General features: G+C 36.3%; 1 protein-coding gene across 3 annotated transcripts in view; it reads right to left on the bottom strand.

The window, feature by feature from the left end:
- GTF3C3 (general transcription factor IIIC subunit 3) overlaps nucleotides 1–14247 on the bottom strand; it is a 45093-nt gene extending 30846 nt beyond the window's left edge. For all 3 annotated transcript variants that reach the window (XR_015795186.1, XR_015795187.1, XM_025164944.2), the window contains exons 1-9: nucleotides 14046–14247; nucleotides 10450–10555; nucleotides 8234–8415; nucleotides 7705–7828; nucleotides 5872–6063; nucleotides 4915–5080; nucleotides 2132–2279; nucleotides 1357–1429; nucleotides 1013–1087 (exon numbers count right to left, since the gene is read on the bottom strand). Coding sequence is in view for 1 of the 3 variants with exons in the window: in XM_025164944.2 (XP_025020712.1) it covers nucleotides 1013–1087; nucleotides 1357–1429; nucleotides 2132–2279; nucleotides 4915–5080; nucleotides 5872–6063; nucleotides 7705–7828; nucleotides 8234–8415; nucleotides 10450–10555; nucleotides 14046–14147 (1168 nt within the window). In the remaining 2 variants the exon portion in view is untranslated. The remainder of the gene's footprint in view (nucleotides 1–1012; nucleotides 1088–1356; nucleotides 1430–2131; nucleotides 2280–4914; nucleotides 5081–5871; nucleotides 6064–7704; nucleotides 7829–8233; nucleotides 8416–10449; nucleotides 10556–14045) is intronic.
- Nucleotides 14248–14380: the final 133 nt, after the last annotated feature.

Below are 14380 nucleotides of genomic sequence, written 5' to 3'. Positions count from 1 at the left end.
TACTTGCTCCAAATAAATACAGGTAGTCCTTGGTTAGCAACCACAATTGGGATCAGCAACTCGGTCAAGCGAAGGTCGCAAAGTGAAACCACAACTGTGCTTATGATCTTACTTCTGCTTTCCTTTGCTTTATAGACCTGTGAAGGTTATAAATATGAGGACTGGTCACAATGTTATTTTTTCATCACCAGTCCCTAAACAAGGCAATCACTAAATGAGGACTACCTGTAATCCAAATTTGAAAGACAGAAAGTTTAAAAGACTTCATTTCTGCCCACAAAAATCTTGTTTTTCATAAAGCAGATATGCTTGTCTGAAAATAAATGTGAAAGAATGCAATCCAATGCAAGATCAATGGATATCCACAAACAGGTATGCATAAGAGTTAATTCTCTTTATTTTATTCATTTTTCTTTTACGTACCATTTATCCAATTTTTATTTGTTTACTCATTTCCCCAATATAAGGTGATACAAAGAGGAAAGGAAAACAAACCACATTCACAAAATATGCTCAGCATGTAGTTAACAGGATCAGACACACCCACATATAATATTTGTCAGCTCCTCTCCTGAACCTTGAAAGCAGCTGTTCCTAAGTCTTACTGTATCATTTGCCTATCTCCTCTGATTATGTTAATCTGCAAAAAAAATCCTGTAAAATATATCATTGCTTGTTTTGGGGTTCCTTCTCTGGATAACAGTGTCCGGAGGGTTATAGCCCAACAACTTTTAAACAATTCAGTGCAGTTGTTTCTGACTTGCATGGGGCACAGCAGAAGGAAACAGCTGGCATGACTGCATGTGGCCATCTAACCATAATAAACATATTATAGAAATGAATTTATAGAGAGAAAGAAGACTGGAAAATGACAATAAAACAATCTGTTTACAGCAACAATAAGAACTAGCGGCATTTATTTATACAGTGCCACTATTTCCAGGTATTTATATTCTGAGAAATGCAAACTGCACATCTCAGCAATTTTTAAGATGCAGAATTGTATACCCACATGCAGAATTGGCTCCAGGCACAATTTCTTGCTGATCAGTTGCTGTTCCTGGATCTTCCTGACTTTCCACTGCCTCTTCCATGGGGCAAGGGGGAAGAACAGAAAAAATAAAGCATATACCGAAGTTATGAAAATCATTCAATAAATATAAAATTACTTAGTATAAATTTACTCATCAATGGTCTATGAATGGACATAAATACTATGTGTATTTAATATTAACAACTATAATGCCAAGAAGGACATAATGACACATCTGAAATAACACCAGAAAACTTGACTATTTCAGAAGATTATTTGTTCCAGATAAAGCTTAATACAATGGTCCCCAATCACTCTAATACCTTTTTTCTCTGCCGAAGAATCTTTTTCTGCCTCTTGTTTTTCAAGTACAATTCCTGAACAATCTGTAATAACCTAAAAGTAGGAAAAATTATTTTGTCTGATGTCAAGAAATAAAATGAACCTGAAAAAAAGATAATTTAAGGGGGAAAATACCCTGAGAACTAAGGTAATTTGATGATTCAAGACAGAAAATGGCACAGAGTCACTACAGGGATGAAATGATTCAGAAAGCATATGGAAGGTCACTCTGAAAGTGCTGCCTAACAGGAAAAAATTAAGGAAGAGATAAAAAATATGAAATCCCACCACTTCCTCCCTAACCAAAGAGCCTAAAAGTAATATGCTATGCAGTTTAGGCCAAGATATTCTTCCACTGCTAGTGTTCATGCTTGAATAACAAGAGTGACCTTGGACTATATGCTGATAAATGAAGCCAGAATGGACAGCCTTTTTACTCTCTCGTCCAAAAGCCACAGCTGGGAGCAGCTGATATTCTGTTGTGCAACCAGGGGAGAAATAAGCTTTTTTCAACAACAATTCCTTTGGAATCTGTAAGTGGCAAATCTTCATAGTAAGAGGCTACTCACATCTAGCAGAAGGGCAATGCACCTTGATCTCCATTCCTTGAATAACAGATAAGATTAGAAAGTGCTCCCCTCTATACACACACACACACACATATACACACACACACATACATACACATATATATACTGTATATATACTCATTCTACTGTAAACAGACAGCAATTAACATTAATTTAATATGCTTACTGCTAATGCTTTATCATACTGTTTGTTGGAAATATACAGCTCAGCAGCTATATTAACGTCTTCCATGGATACAAGGCTTTGATGTTTAGAAAAAGCTTCTTCCATTATCTCAATAGCAGCAGTGATATCATTTGCTTCATAATAACTCCTGTGGAATACATTAGTAATGGGACAGTAGTAAATGTAAATAGTAATACATCTTCTGTGTTAAAAAGTGCACAAACTATTACAATATTTTCTGGGCAAGAAGGATCCCTCAGTGAAAAACATTATTTATTATTGGGAATATCAAAATCATGTTACTTTTGTTGTGTAAACTTGAAAGCAAGCCATGGTTCTGCAACTCATAGTTTACAGATTCAGATTTCATACAAAATTATGGCTCAGCAAGAAAGATATTAAGGTAATCTCACCAATACACAACCCCTACAGAGAAGCTTTGAACTGTGGTGCTGGAGAAGACTCTTAAGAGTCCCCTGGACTGCTAGGAGGTCAAACCAGTCAATCTTAAAGGAAATCAACACTGATTGCTCATTGGGAGGATTGATAATGAAGCTCAAGCTCAGATACTTTGGTCACCTAATGCGAAGAGAGGACTCTTTGGAAAAGACCCTGATGCTGGGAAAGATTGAAGGCAAAAGGAGAAGAGGACGGCAGAGGATGAGATGGTTAGATAGCATCACTGAAGCAATGAGCATGAAACTGAGCAAACTGAGGGAGGCAGTGAAGGACAGGAAGGCCTGGCGCAATATGGTTCATGGGGTCACAAAGAGTCAGACACGACTTAACGACTGAACAACAACAACAACACAGAGAAGCTGTGACTGATCACAGGAAAAGTTCTGATTGATGACACCCTATTATGTTGCTCAAACCCAGAACTGTAAGTCATCATCATTAGAATTGCTCTAAACCCACAGATTTGTAAACCTTGGCAACATATATTCATCAAAAGTGAAAGCAAAAACTTTAGCATTCTTTCCTATGGCCAATACCAGAGAAGAAGAGTAGTGGTAATATGCAAGCCTAGGGCAAAGCTAGATGAATTCATACCTCTCTAAACCATAATTTGTGATAAGGTGTTATCTAACCTGTTAGGTCCAATTCATGAAAATCAGGTGTTAAATTGTAGCACCTAAAATCAGGTGTTAAACTAAGCCACAAACTCACATTTTTCCTGTTCTACCTGACCAGGTTGAATTGGTCTGGAAGGGAAGCCCAGAGCATGTCTTCGCCTGTACATACAATGGTCAGCTATATCAACTGTACAGTATCAACTGTATTGAAAATACTGTATTGAAACTATTGAAACTTATTGCTGTATTTTTTAATCTTTTTATTGAAATAATACAGCTTTTAAAAAGACATGTTGGTATGTCCTGATTATTAATTACTTTGATATTTCTCTTTTTATGGCTAACCTGATTGGTTGGAACTAGTCATTGCTTTAAGTTAATGTTTTTTGGAGTCAACCATTTCCTTCAAAGGTCTATCAGATGTCATGACTTCAGCAATATATTATTTTGCCTTTTCTTATATTTGTCTGTTATGTTAAACTCTCTTCCTTAAACCTCCCCTGAACATCCATTCCTAAAAGACACACACACACACACACACACACACACACACACACTTCCTGGGTCTTAGGACCAGAATGTAATTTGGGAGTACTTGATTCAACTCCTTCTCTGAATCTATCAAGTGATCAGCAACAGGACTGTAAATCATGGACTCTAATGCTTTGGGTTCCAAAAAGCAAAGAAAGCCACATACAGTATAAATATAGTATACTGCAGTGGGAAGGGGTTTTTCCAGATGCTGCTCAAGAACAACTCCCAGATAACACTGCACTATAGTAAGTCATTCTGTTCTGCCTGTTAATATCTTTTCATCTTGTTTTCATTCCTCTCCCATTGTTCACCTCCATCTGATCCTTCTGGGCATTTCAAACACTAATATTTCTGTTATTTAAATTTTACTAGTTATTTTAATGTGGATTTTTATATTTTTATTGTTTCAGATTTTAATTGTAAGCCACCCAGTCACCCTCCGGGGGAGATGGGCAGCATATAAATTTAATAAATAAACAAATAAATAAATAGATAAAATTTCTGTTCATGACAGTCTAATTCCACTTTAATACCAAAGTAGGAAACTTCATCTTATCACACAGGTACAGCTGCTGGTGTTTATTTTACCGGTGGTCCTCATTTAACGACCACTTGTTCAGCGACCATTCAAACTTAACGATAGTGCTGAATGAGTGGTAGTTACAATGGGTCCTTGTGCTTATGGCTGTTGCAGTGTCACGTTGGTCATGTGATCGCAATCCATGTGCTCGGCACCCACCCCATGATTACGTCACAGTGTCCCATGGTCATGTGATTGCCATTTGCAACCTTCTTTACCAGCTTCTGACAAGCAAAGTCAATGGGGAAGCCGGCAGAAGGTCACAAATGGCAACCACATGATGTCCTCGCTTAACAACCCATAGTGATTTGCTTAATGATGGCAAATGGGAATGTCAGAATTTCCGTTGCTAAGTGACACAGTTATGTGACATCACACTTTACAACCATGTACTTAGTGATGGAAATTCTAGTCTCATTTGCCGTTGTTAAATGAGGACTACCTGTATTCCAAAGCATCCAACCAATGATAACATGTCATTTCTGTATCCTGCAATTATTAACTATAGCAACAGGTTAGGAAAAACTACTCATTTAGAAGCTGATGTTTCATTTCAGTTCAGCATGACTAAATGTTCTACTCTAAGTACTTACTTGGCCATATCTCTTGCCAAATGCATAAAGCGATCACCATCAAAAGGAGTCAGAAGATTTAAAATGCGTCTGTAGCCATCCATTGCCAGCTTGTGCTCCCCTAACTGTTTGTAGAGATTTGATCTCTCCCACAAGTAACGCACGTTAGTAGCATCATATTTCAGAGCTATAAAAATGGAAGTGGCATGATAAATCACTTTGAGATTTGTAATTATGGGAAGTAGTATGTAAATATATTCAACAGAATACCGTAAATAAATTATAAACATTTGACTATTTTCTAATTGTGATAATGGAATAACAATAATAAAACATCTCATCCTGTTAAAAGACATCTAGGGACTAAATCAAAAATTTTCAATACAGACTGCTATCACAGCATATTGAGCACCTTTTTTTCAAAAGCAGTATATCTGTGAAATAACAAAAACTAGGGTTAAAAATTTAGTCGATTTACAAATATACTTTGCTTGAGCTATGCTGGAAACAGAATGCTGGACAGGCACAATAAACCGGTATAATTCTACAAGGCAATTCTTATATTCCATTTCATATTATCTGCCACATCTTTGTGACATTATAACTTATTATTCTCCCACCCAATTTCATTTAGAGTAAATGGAAAACTTTCTACTAGAACACCAGCAGGCTATCATATGGCTGTTAAAAACTGTATACATTATACCTACCTACCATATCTATCACTTCATGCATAATCAGTTTCCCACCCTGATTTAGTATGGCATAACAAAAGGCAAAGGGACTGTAAATACACTAAAATGCCCAAATATCTCAACAAATTAATTTATGAGATGATCATCAAAACCAGATGAATGAAATTAGGTTCAGTGACACAAAATCATAATAGGTAAGGAAAACTATATTGTGACACTTGCTGTAAAATGAACAGTAAAGCAAATACCACTAAACTATCTGCTATGACATTACTTCACTTACCTTTCGTATAGCAAAAGACAGCCTGTTTAATATTGTCCTGCTCAAGTGACATTTCAGCTAGCCTGACCCACTCCTCCGTGTCACTGGGGTTTAAGTGAGCAGCAATCAGTTCAAACTGCAAAGATTTTTCCATATCTCCTTGGTCTTCATAAATCATAGCAAGGGTGGAGAATGGCTCATACGCAAGCGGAGCTGCTCGAGTCAAAAGAAAAATGGGTTACTATTGTCAATCATTTCAATAAAAAAGCCTAAATTTGCATGTGCTGCACCTAGGAATAATAGTTGTTTGAAAAGGTTTAAAGACTGATTAGCAGCTCATTTCTGAATATAATGCAAAATGGTGCTTTTGACCGATGAAGCTGTAGCAGCTTGGAACCCAGGGAGCGTAAGAAGGATTTCCTGTATGAACCTACCCAACTGCTAAGATCTTAATCTGAGACCTTGCTTTGGACGCTGCGGTCTTGAGAGAGGACAGAGAGTTACGGAGATTGGGATCTTTCCCAACCTTTCTTCCACAAGATGAAAACAGCAGCATTTGAATTTGCTTTCCCCCCTGCTCTTTGTCAAAGTTTAAATTATTTGGCTGCTATCGATGATATTGTTTTAGGTAGTTTTTAATTTTTAAAAAAGCATACAATTCAAGTAGGGCATTTTTTTAAAAGAAAAAGAAGTAGTTTATAAATATGCTTACCAACTGACACATAATGATAATACAAAAACAGACAAGTCTAGGGATGTGAAGGCTTAGGAAAAAAATGTGACTTTTTCCCATTTTTTTCTCTCAGCCTATTCCCCCCCTCCCCCAAAAAACTGGAAACATTGAAAAAAAGGGAAACATTTAAGAATCCTTCAGTTTGTTTTTTTTTAAGAACTGTAATGGGAAAACTTTTATCTAGCACTATAGTTCCTGTATTTAGAGGACAAACAGTGTAATACAGCATGATGTACTTCTCTTGCAGGGAACACTGTCATTTTCACTAAAGAGGAAAGAAAGGATTCAGTCACCTATATCTGACTTTTTATCTAAAGATCAGTGGATCTGCTTTTGATAAGGCCTCAAAGGACTTAACTCTTTTATTATCAGGTTGATGGTTTCTTCTGTCTCCGACTTCTTTTTCTAACTTACAACCTGGCAAAATTAAGAGATTCTAGGTCTTCTGGAGTTCCATAGATTGTAGTTCCATTTGTAACAAATATTCAAAACATTTTAAAGTAAATGCATGTGAATTTTGTGGGACATATCAAGGTTTGCATGTGAATGGGACAAGAGGGGAAGCAAGCATAGCCAAAGCAAGAAGTGACCATGCACCAATTTTAAAAACGACATTCTTTAAACCATATTTCCATGTATTTCCTTATTGTGTTGATTTCTCCTATTCCATTCTCCTAATTCCATCTGAAAGGAAATGTTAGAAGTAAACTTTTCAAAACTTGGCAAAAGCAGACTGGGAGCACCACAAAGTTTTCAGGAGCCATGTATGGATTAGGCTTGTGCACCTATGCTATTATACAACACTAATGTAAGAAAAAAAATCAGTGCTAGAGCAAAATGACTTTTGATCCATATATTTTCTAGAGGGATCACTGGTAAATTTTGAGAAGAAGTTGCCAAGAAAATAGGAGAAAGTGTAGTTATAAATAAGAATCTAACAGACCTACTAACACCATAAAAATGGTTCTTGGATTCCAATCAGTGGAACTGGGTAAGTTGACACAAGAGAAGATACAAGGTCAGCTCTGTAATGACACACTGAATTGTCTTGTATTAGCTTTATGTGTCCCTTCTATTTATTCTCAGTACAAAATCTCACCCACAGAAGCATCTAAAGATACCTTGTCTTATGATCTCCATGCACATTAGAATGGCTTCTTCACGTTCACCTCGAGCAAATCTAATGTTAGCTTCACCCATGAGGCCTCTCAAGGCACGAGGTAATTTACTGCGTGGGCGTTTTTCCTACAAAACAGATTGGCGTCAATATATTTCAATAAGCTCAGTTTTTATTACTACTTACAAAAAGTATTTTTTTCTAGTAAGAAATATGTTTGAATTGAGGGGGTTTATTGAACTGTTGATTTAATAATAGCATTTTTGACTGTGCAATGGCCATATGCGTTACTCAATATATAGTTTAAATCATACACACACCCACACAGAGCCCACTTAATTGAACTCAATCATACATATTTCCAATGAAGCAGTAAGGGTATGCATGCTTCAAAAATGGTTCAGAAAAGATGCTTCAGAACGTATAGGAATGGGAACTCAGCCCTTCCTTAGGGTAACTAGGTCTTTTTTTGAGGCTTCCACATCAGCCTGAAAAAAAGATGTGGCTGCTTTAATGACTCTTATATTGCTTGCCTTCATCATTTTCTTGGTCTCTCTATTAAGCACCATCTCCAGTGCAAAAACATCCCCAGCTGTAGGTTGCTCAGAGATCTCCTCATCTTCTTCCTCTTCTTCTTCTTCTTCCTCCTCATTCTCTCCCATCATGGAAGCAAAAACTCGATGGACAGATTTACTGACACCATCTGATATCTCTTCTGCTCAGAGAAAGGAAGATTAATAATGCTGTCTAATTAATCATGTAAAAAAAAAGGTGGGTCAGCAAGGATTCTGAAATCATAAAAACGTTTAAAGTAAAAAAAGCAACTATATTAATTTAATTTACAGTATTGTTTTTAATTGCTTAATAATACATCCTTATAACATTAAAGTATGGTGGTATAAAAGTAAAGAAATAGCTAAACACATAGGTTGAATCCAATCCTTTTCTATTTAACACAAATCCTCATTTGTTAATAGAGGTAGTCCTCGCTTAGCGACTGGCTTGTTTAGTGACCGACCGAAACTATGACAATGCTAAAAAAACAACTTAGTGGCCAGTCCTCACATTTATGACCTTCACAGAATCTCTCTGCACTTATTTTCACTTGCTTATTTACCCCATACCAAGTTGTCCTCAAACAGAAAGAGAAAAAAACCCAGTTCATCTGAAGGAAGTAGCAAAAAGCAAAGCAAAACTGAAGGAAAACCATAAGCACAGTTGAGGTCATGTGATTTTCATTTAGCAACCACTTCACTTAATGACCGAGTTGCCGATCCCAATTGCGGTTGCTAAACAAGGACTACCTGCATTAAGACATAATTTTAATCAAACACTCACAGAATCAACAGAAGTAATTCAAGTCTCTAAAAGTAAAGAGACAAGATTTTGGGGAGAAAACATAGGAATTAGCAAGAATCTGCAATATTCCACCTTCACTGATCCTCACCCCAGAACTATGGTGGCAAAACTGAAGTCAACTATTGTTTCGCTTTCTTTTTATGTTGGCTTAATATAATCCTTTTGTCATATGTTTTAACTGAGTTGTACATTGCCCAGAGAACTGGTATTAGTTGGTTGTCCAGAAGTACAATAAAGTCAAGTAGTAACAATTATTACATGATGAATTAATGAAAATAATAAAAAAAAGAAATGTTAAAATGTTTTTGAACGTTTACAAATAATAATGAAATCCCAGAATTCAAAAACTCCTTGCATTTGACTTACAGTTGTTATCTATTAGTAAAAGTTTCTATAATTCTACACAAAAGGATCTCTTCTGATATAATGGTCCCAGACCTGGGATGTTTATGACTTCTTTAAGGCCTGTGTTTTTTGTTGTTTATCGGATTATTTTAGTATGAGCTGTCTGTCTGATTTTGTTTTTAGCTGTTTTTATGGGGGGGTTTTCTAGTTTTGTATGCCACCCGGAGTAATAAATAAATAAATAAACAAACTCCAAAAACCTCCTTCCCTATGGATCATCTTCAGCTACAGAATGACTAGCCAAGACTTCTTTGCTTAGAGTTAAGGACAACCTGGCAGTGGAAAAAAACAAGTCTTCCAAATCAATCCCATTCCCCTCTTCTCTAATGTTTTAATGGAAATTACTGAATATTCCAAGAACATTGTTTCAATATTAGAAAAGGCAATGACTTAACAAGAGATCTAAGAACTCTAAGAATGAAGCAGTAATGTAATAAAATGTAAACAGTAAAATGATGTTTTCCCACGAACAAGGAATTTGAAGTGGGTAGGAGGCAACTTTGATTCAGTGCCCTCCAAATGCTTGAGATTATACCTCCTACCATCCCTTATCATTGGCCACAGTAGCTAAGGCTGATCTGAAATATCTGAAGTGCAGTAGGTTGCCTTCTGCCTCTATTAATAAAGTGACAAGCTTGAAAAATAATATGATAGGAAATTGACTTCTAATATTAGATCATTACTTCCTTTATTTTTTTGTATTTCTACAGCAGAAACCCTGAAGGATTTCCTATCCTGCTTGAAGATGCTGTAGACTGATCCTGGGGTCTTCAGCACGCAAAGTATATACATACTATATGTCTGAATTACAGCCTACCAAATAATAATTAGCATTACTTACAGATTCCTGAGCCTGGGAAAAATGTGATTTATTTTCCCTGCAAGGTGGCAATTAGCCCACATTTACCACCTTATAAATGTGGTAGCAAAGCAGAGATCAGCATATTTAACTTTTTGTAAATGAAACAATAAGCGTAACGTATACCTTCTGCTTCGATATGTTCTTGTATTTCAGTAGACAGTCCTTGCCCAGAAGTAGAGGGGGCATCAGGGTCTTCTTCATGTTCTTCAGTGAATACGTTTTCTCCTCCCTGTAAAGATTAAAAGGGAAATGATAACATTGATTTTACAATATTATTGTGAATAGAATATGCAGCACCAAAAATACTTATCCACTTAAGAAAAGCGATTTATTACTGGGTAATTAATTAAACCTAAGGCTTCATTGTATGATTTACTTGGAAGAGTTCATGAAAATTAAATGGTCAACTTTAAGAAAATCATTATTGCAGTCAATGACCAGTATATAATAAAGCTCAGTAATGTAAAACAGCCTACATGTATGCAGCTAAGTGTAAATCATAACATTAACTGGACATATCCCTCAACTGACTGCACATTTTGCAAATGATTTAACAAAATTCAGCTATACTTACAGTAACAGAATCATGTATATCTGAACATAAACACTGTAAATAGAATTGGTCAGAATGACAGGGAAATTTAGTTAAACGTGGGGTTATCGACTCTGAACATGTGTCAGCACAAAACTGGTAATATAATACAATGTGTTTTACAGTTTCAATAGCCCCTTTGCCCTCCCTTTGCCTTAGCCCAAATGGGATTCCCTTGTATCTCCCTTTTAAGATGGCTGTAGGAAGGAGATAGAACTGAGCCAGGGAGAATGCCCTCCTATATTTAGGGATTGTGATTTGGGTTAGATATCTAGCAGATCTAAGGAGCTAGGCAGGAATATATCCTTGGGAAGAAATACCAGGTCTAACTGGATATCAATATCCTTAATCCACTGCCTAAGAGCTGCTAGTGCACACTTGTGCCAAAGTGTGCAAAGCTGAATTAAGGAAAATCAAAGGAGTCCAATTTTTGGTCTATTGCTTCAGACCAGGATGAAACAAAATTATTGATAAGAATCCAAGGTGTCAGACTTACAGGGACAAAGTATATTTTGGCCTAGTGTGTAAAAATGTGTAATCAAGCATTGGTCTCAATCCTACATTTGAGATACAGCAAGGAGCTTACAATATATTCCTAAGAAATTTAGTCTGAACTCTTTCTAAAGGTATGAAGGAACATTATGAACCTAACAGGACACTGAATAACAGCTATATTCTAACTTTGGCTGAGTACATTTGAATTACAGTGGGGATAGATAATGCCCCTTTAGTAAAGAAAAAGGGCTGCAGTACTGCACCAGCTCTCTGGGCACTCTGAGCTACATATTCCATATGCATTCTTCATGAGTCATGGGATGAAAGACTATGCCTAGATGTTTAAATAATCACCAGTTGAGCAGGTTAAATAATTTAAAGTCCAAATATGCCTTTTAAGCTGTTTGGCAAAGACCACCACTTTGCTCTTGTTATCATTAATTTCCAAAGCTTCTGAGACACAGTAATTGGCCAATGCTCTGGACCAATCAGGATCTGGGAAAGTAAAACTGTACTATCCACGTACAGTAGAATTGAAATATGCTTCTCTGCTAATTTCTGGGGGTGATGGGAAAGATAATCACTGCAACTAGTGTACTGATATAATAATTAAATAACAACAGGACAAATGACCAACTTGTTTAAGGTTCAAGCTGCTTATATGGGAGTAAACCGCTCTATCACAATAATGAGCAGGAGCTATAGTAAACTATATCCAAGAAAAATATTTGGTTTTCTCAAGCCTTTTCTTGACATATAACAAAATATATCCATGAAGAGCTGTATAACAACTTTCCACTGAGCTGCAGTTTTAGCCTTGCATCCTTCCTAGAAACACAGAGTAAAAAAGGGGGATATAATTACAGTAAACAAAGATGTAGAAGTGAATGTACCCAAATAAGCAGTTTTTGAACCAACAAGTAGACTTCTTTTCAATATTGAAAATATTATTCTTACAAATAATACAGAATAGGGTTTATTTTTAAGAACAAAGCAACTCTTCTGCATCAACATCTTGTTTTTCATTGTGGCTAGTCAGATGTCTATCACAGTCTATATGTAGGCAATAGCACTGCCTCAGCAATCAGTATTTGCTGAACTGGAGACAGTTTGCAGCCACCATAACTAATAGACACTGATTACCTTATCTCCCATGAGATCAACTTTTCAAACATCCAGGTTTATGATTATTTGAATATATATTTCTTTTTCTTTCTAACTTGGTAAGATTAATGGTTTTATAGTAATATACTGGATTCTGTGGGACCAGGACAACTGATTACATAGGCCTTGGGACTGATCCAGCATGGCCCTTATTTTTCTTTTGAGACAAATACCAAACAGTATATCTATATATTACTAAAACTCTCGTGTCTGTTTGTAACCTTTAACTGGGCAAGACAGTGTGTCATAGGGCAATAATTTTTGAACCAAGGTACCTCAAATAGGCTAACTTACAGAATGTGTCCAAAACCTGGGATCCATGATTCATGTGGAATTGAAATTTGGCAAATTTTATAAAACATTTTATGGCATGATACAAAATGTCATAAAACATTTCCTGTGGTTAACTCCTGATGTTTGACTGTGCTATACAGTTCAGTATAAATGACATGGGCTATTTTCAAGGCAGATACATCTCTGAATATCTCTCTGAATATCTCCTGAATTTTCTTAAAAATTTTTTTAAGAACTTTTCAAGGTAAGGCAGTACATTAGAAGCTCTGCCATTCCTCTGCACTGAAGAATCTGGTAAGGAAATATCTATGAAATGATGACCCAGCTGGTCACGGGTTGTCTAGTTATTTTTAAAAACAATAGTTCTACTTAAGCAAATATATTTATAAATTTACCCAAGTGCCAAAAATCAGAACAACCACAGCCTAAACCTTGATTTAATGTCCCAACATACACAGAATGCTGATAAGATATTCTTAGATGGCTCCACTATGATTGATATTCTCCATGGGGTTTGTATATTTTAAAACCTAAACTTTTTAAAAGATGTGATGATGTTTTTTATTTTAATAATAACTTTTTATATGCGTGTTTTTATTCACTTATTTTATTTTAATTGTTGTATGCCACCCAGAGTCACTTTGTGTGAGATGGGCGGCTATATACAATGTGATATATATCTACATCTATATATCTATCACACACACATAAATACACACAGATACACATACATATACTGTATATATAAATAAAATAAATATATATGTCTTCAAACTCATGAAAACTGGGAAGGGCTGCAAAAATCCGGACGATCACTTAAACGGTAGCACATACAGAAAATCCTACATCGTTCAGTCGGATTTTTGCTACCTGGAAATGGACCCTAGGTCCAGTATTTGTTTTATCAGGGCGTACGGAACCATGAAATAGATGCATAAACCGTATCCCATCACGTACCTTGCGTGTTCTATTAAAATTATTTTTAGAATTTTATGAGCCGACATCCCCTATATACAAAGCAAACAAGATATCGTTTTACTCTCTGAATAAATACACACTTCTGAAAACGAGAGGAAAACAAGCCATAAGACAGTTCATGGATAGCATAACCAGAGAAGAGAACAAAATACATAGAAAAGTAAAAATTGAAAATAAGTGGGAGGCAAGGCCTCACCTTTCTTTCGCAGTTTTTACGCTCTTCCCGGCGACGCTCGAACTCCTCGAAAGAGATTTTCCCTTCCAGATACTCAATTAATTCCGGGCTGAACCCTGACATTTTATATTCTACCGAGGAAATAACCCTAAACCAATACCAACAGCCGCTCCCGCGAACGGCGGGGGACCTATTTTGGAACGGACCACAATTCCTTCGCTTAGAAGAGTCCGACTAGGAATAAAGAGGGGACCCCCCCCGAAGACCTCTATTGCGCATGCGTTCGCGGCTGGTATTGCTGCGGGAGGAAGCGCTGAGAAAAGCTTTCGCTTTCTTGTGTACTAGCGCTTAATATT

This window comes from Python bivittatus, unplaced genomic scaffold (genome assembly GCF_059951505.1).
Source record: "Python bivittatus isolate LINGU-HERP-01145 unplaced genomic scaffold, Pbiv_v1 ctg000200_np1212, whole genome shotgun sequence".
In the NCBI taxonomy this organism is placed as follows: Eukaryota; Metazoa; Chordata; class Lepidosauria; order Squamata; family Pythonidae; genus Python; species Python bivittatus.
The sequence above is the reverse complement of the archived record's forward strand: the minus strand, read 5'-3'. Positions and strand labels throughout refer to the sequence as shown.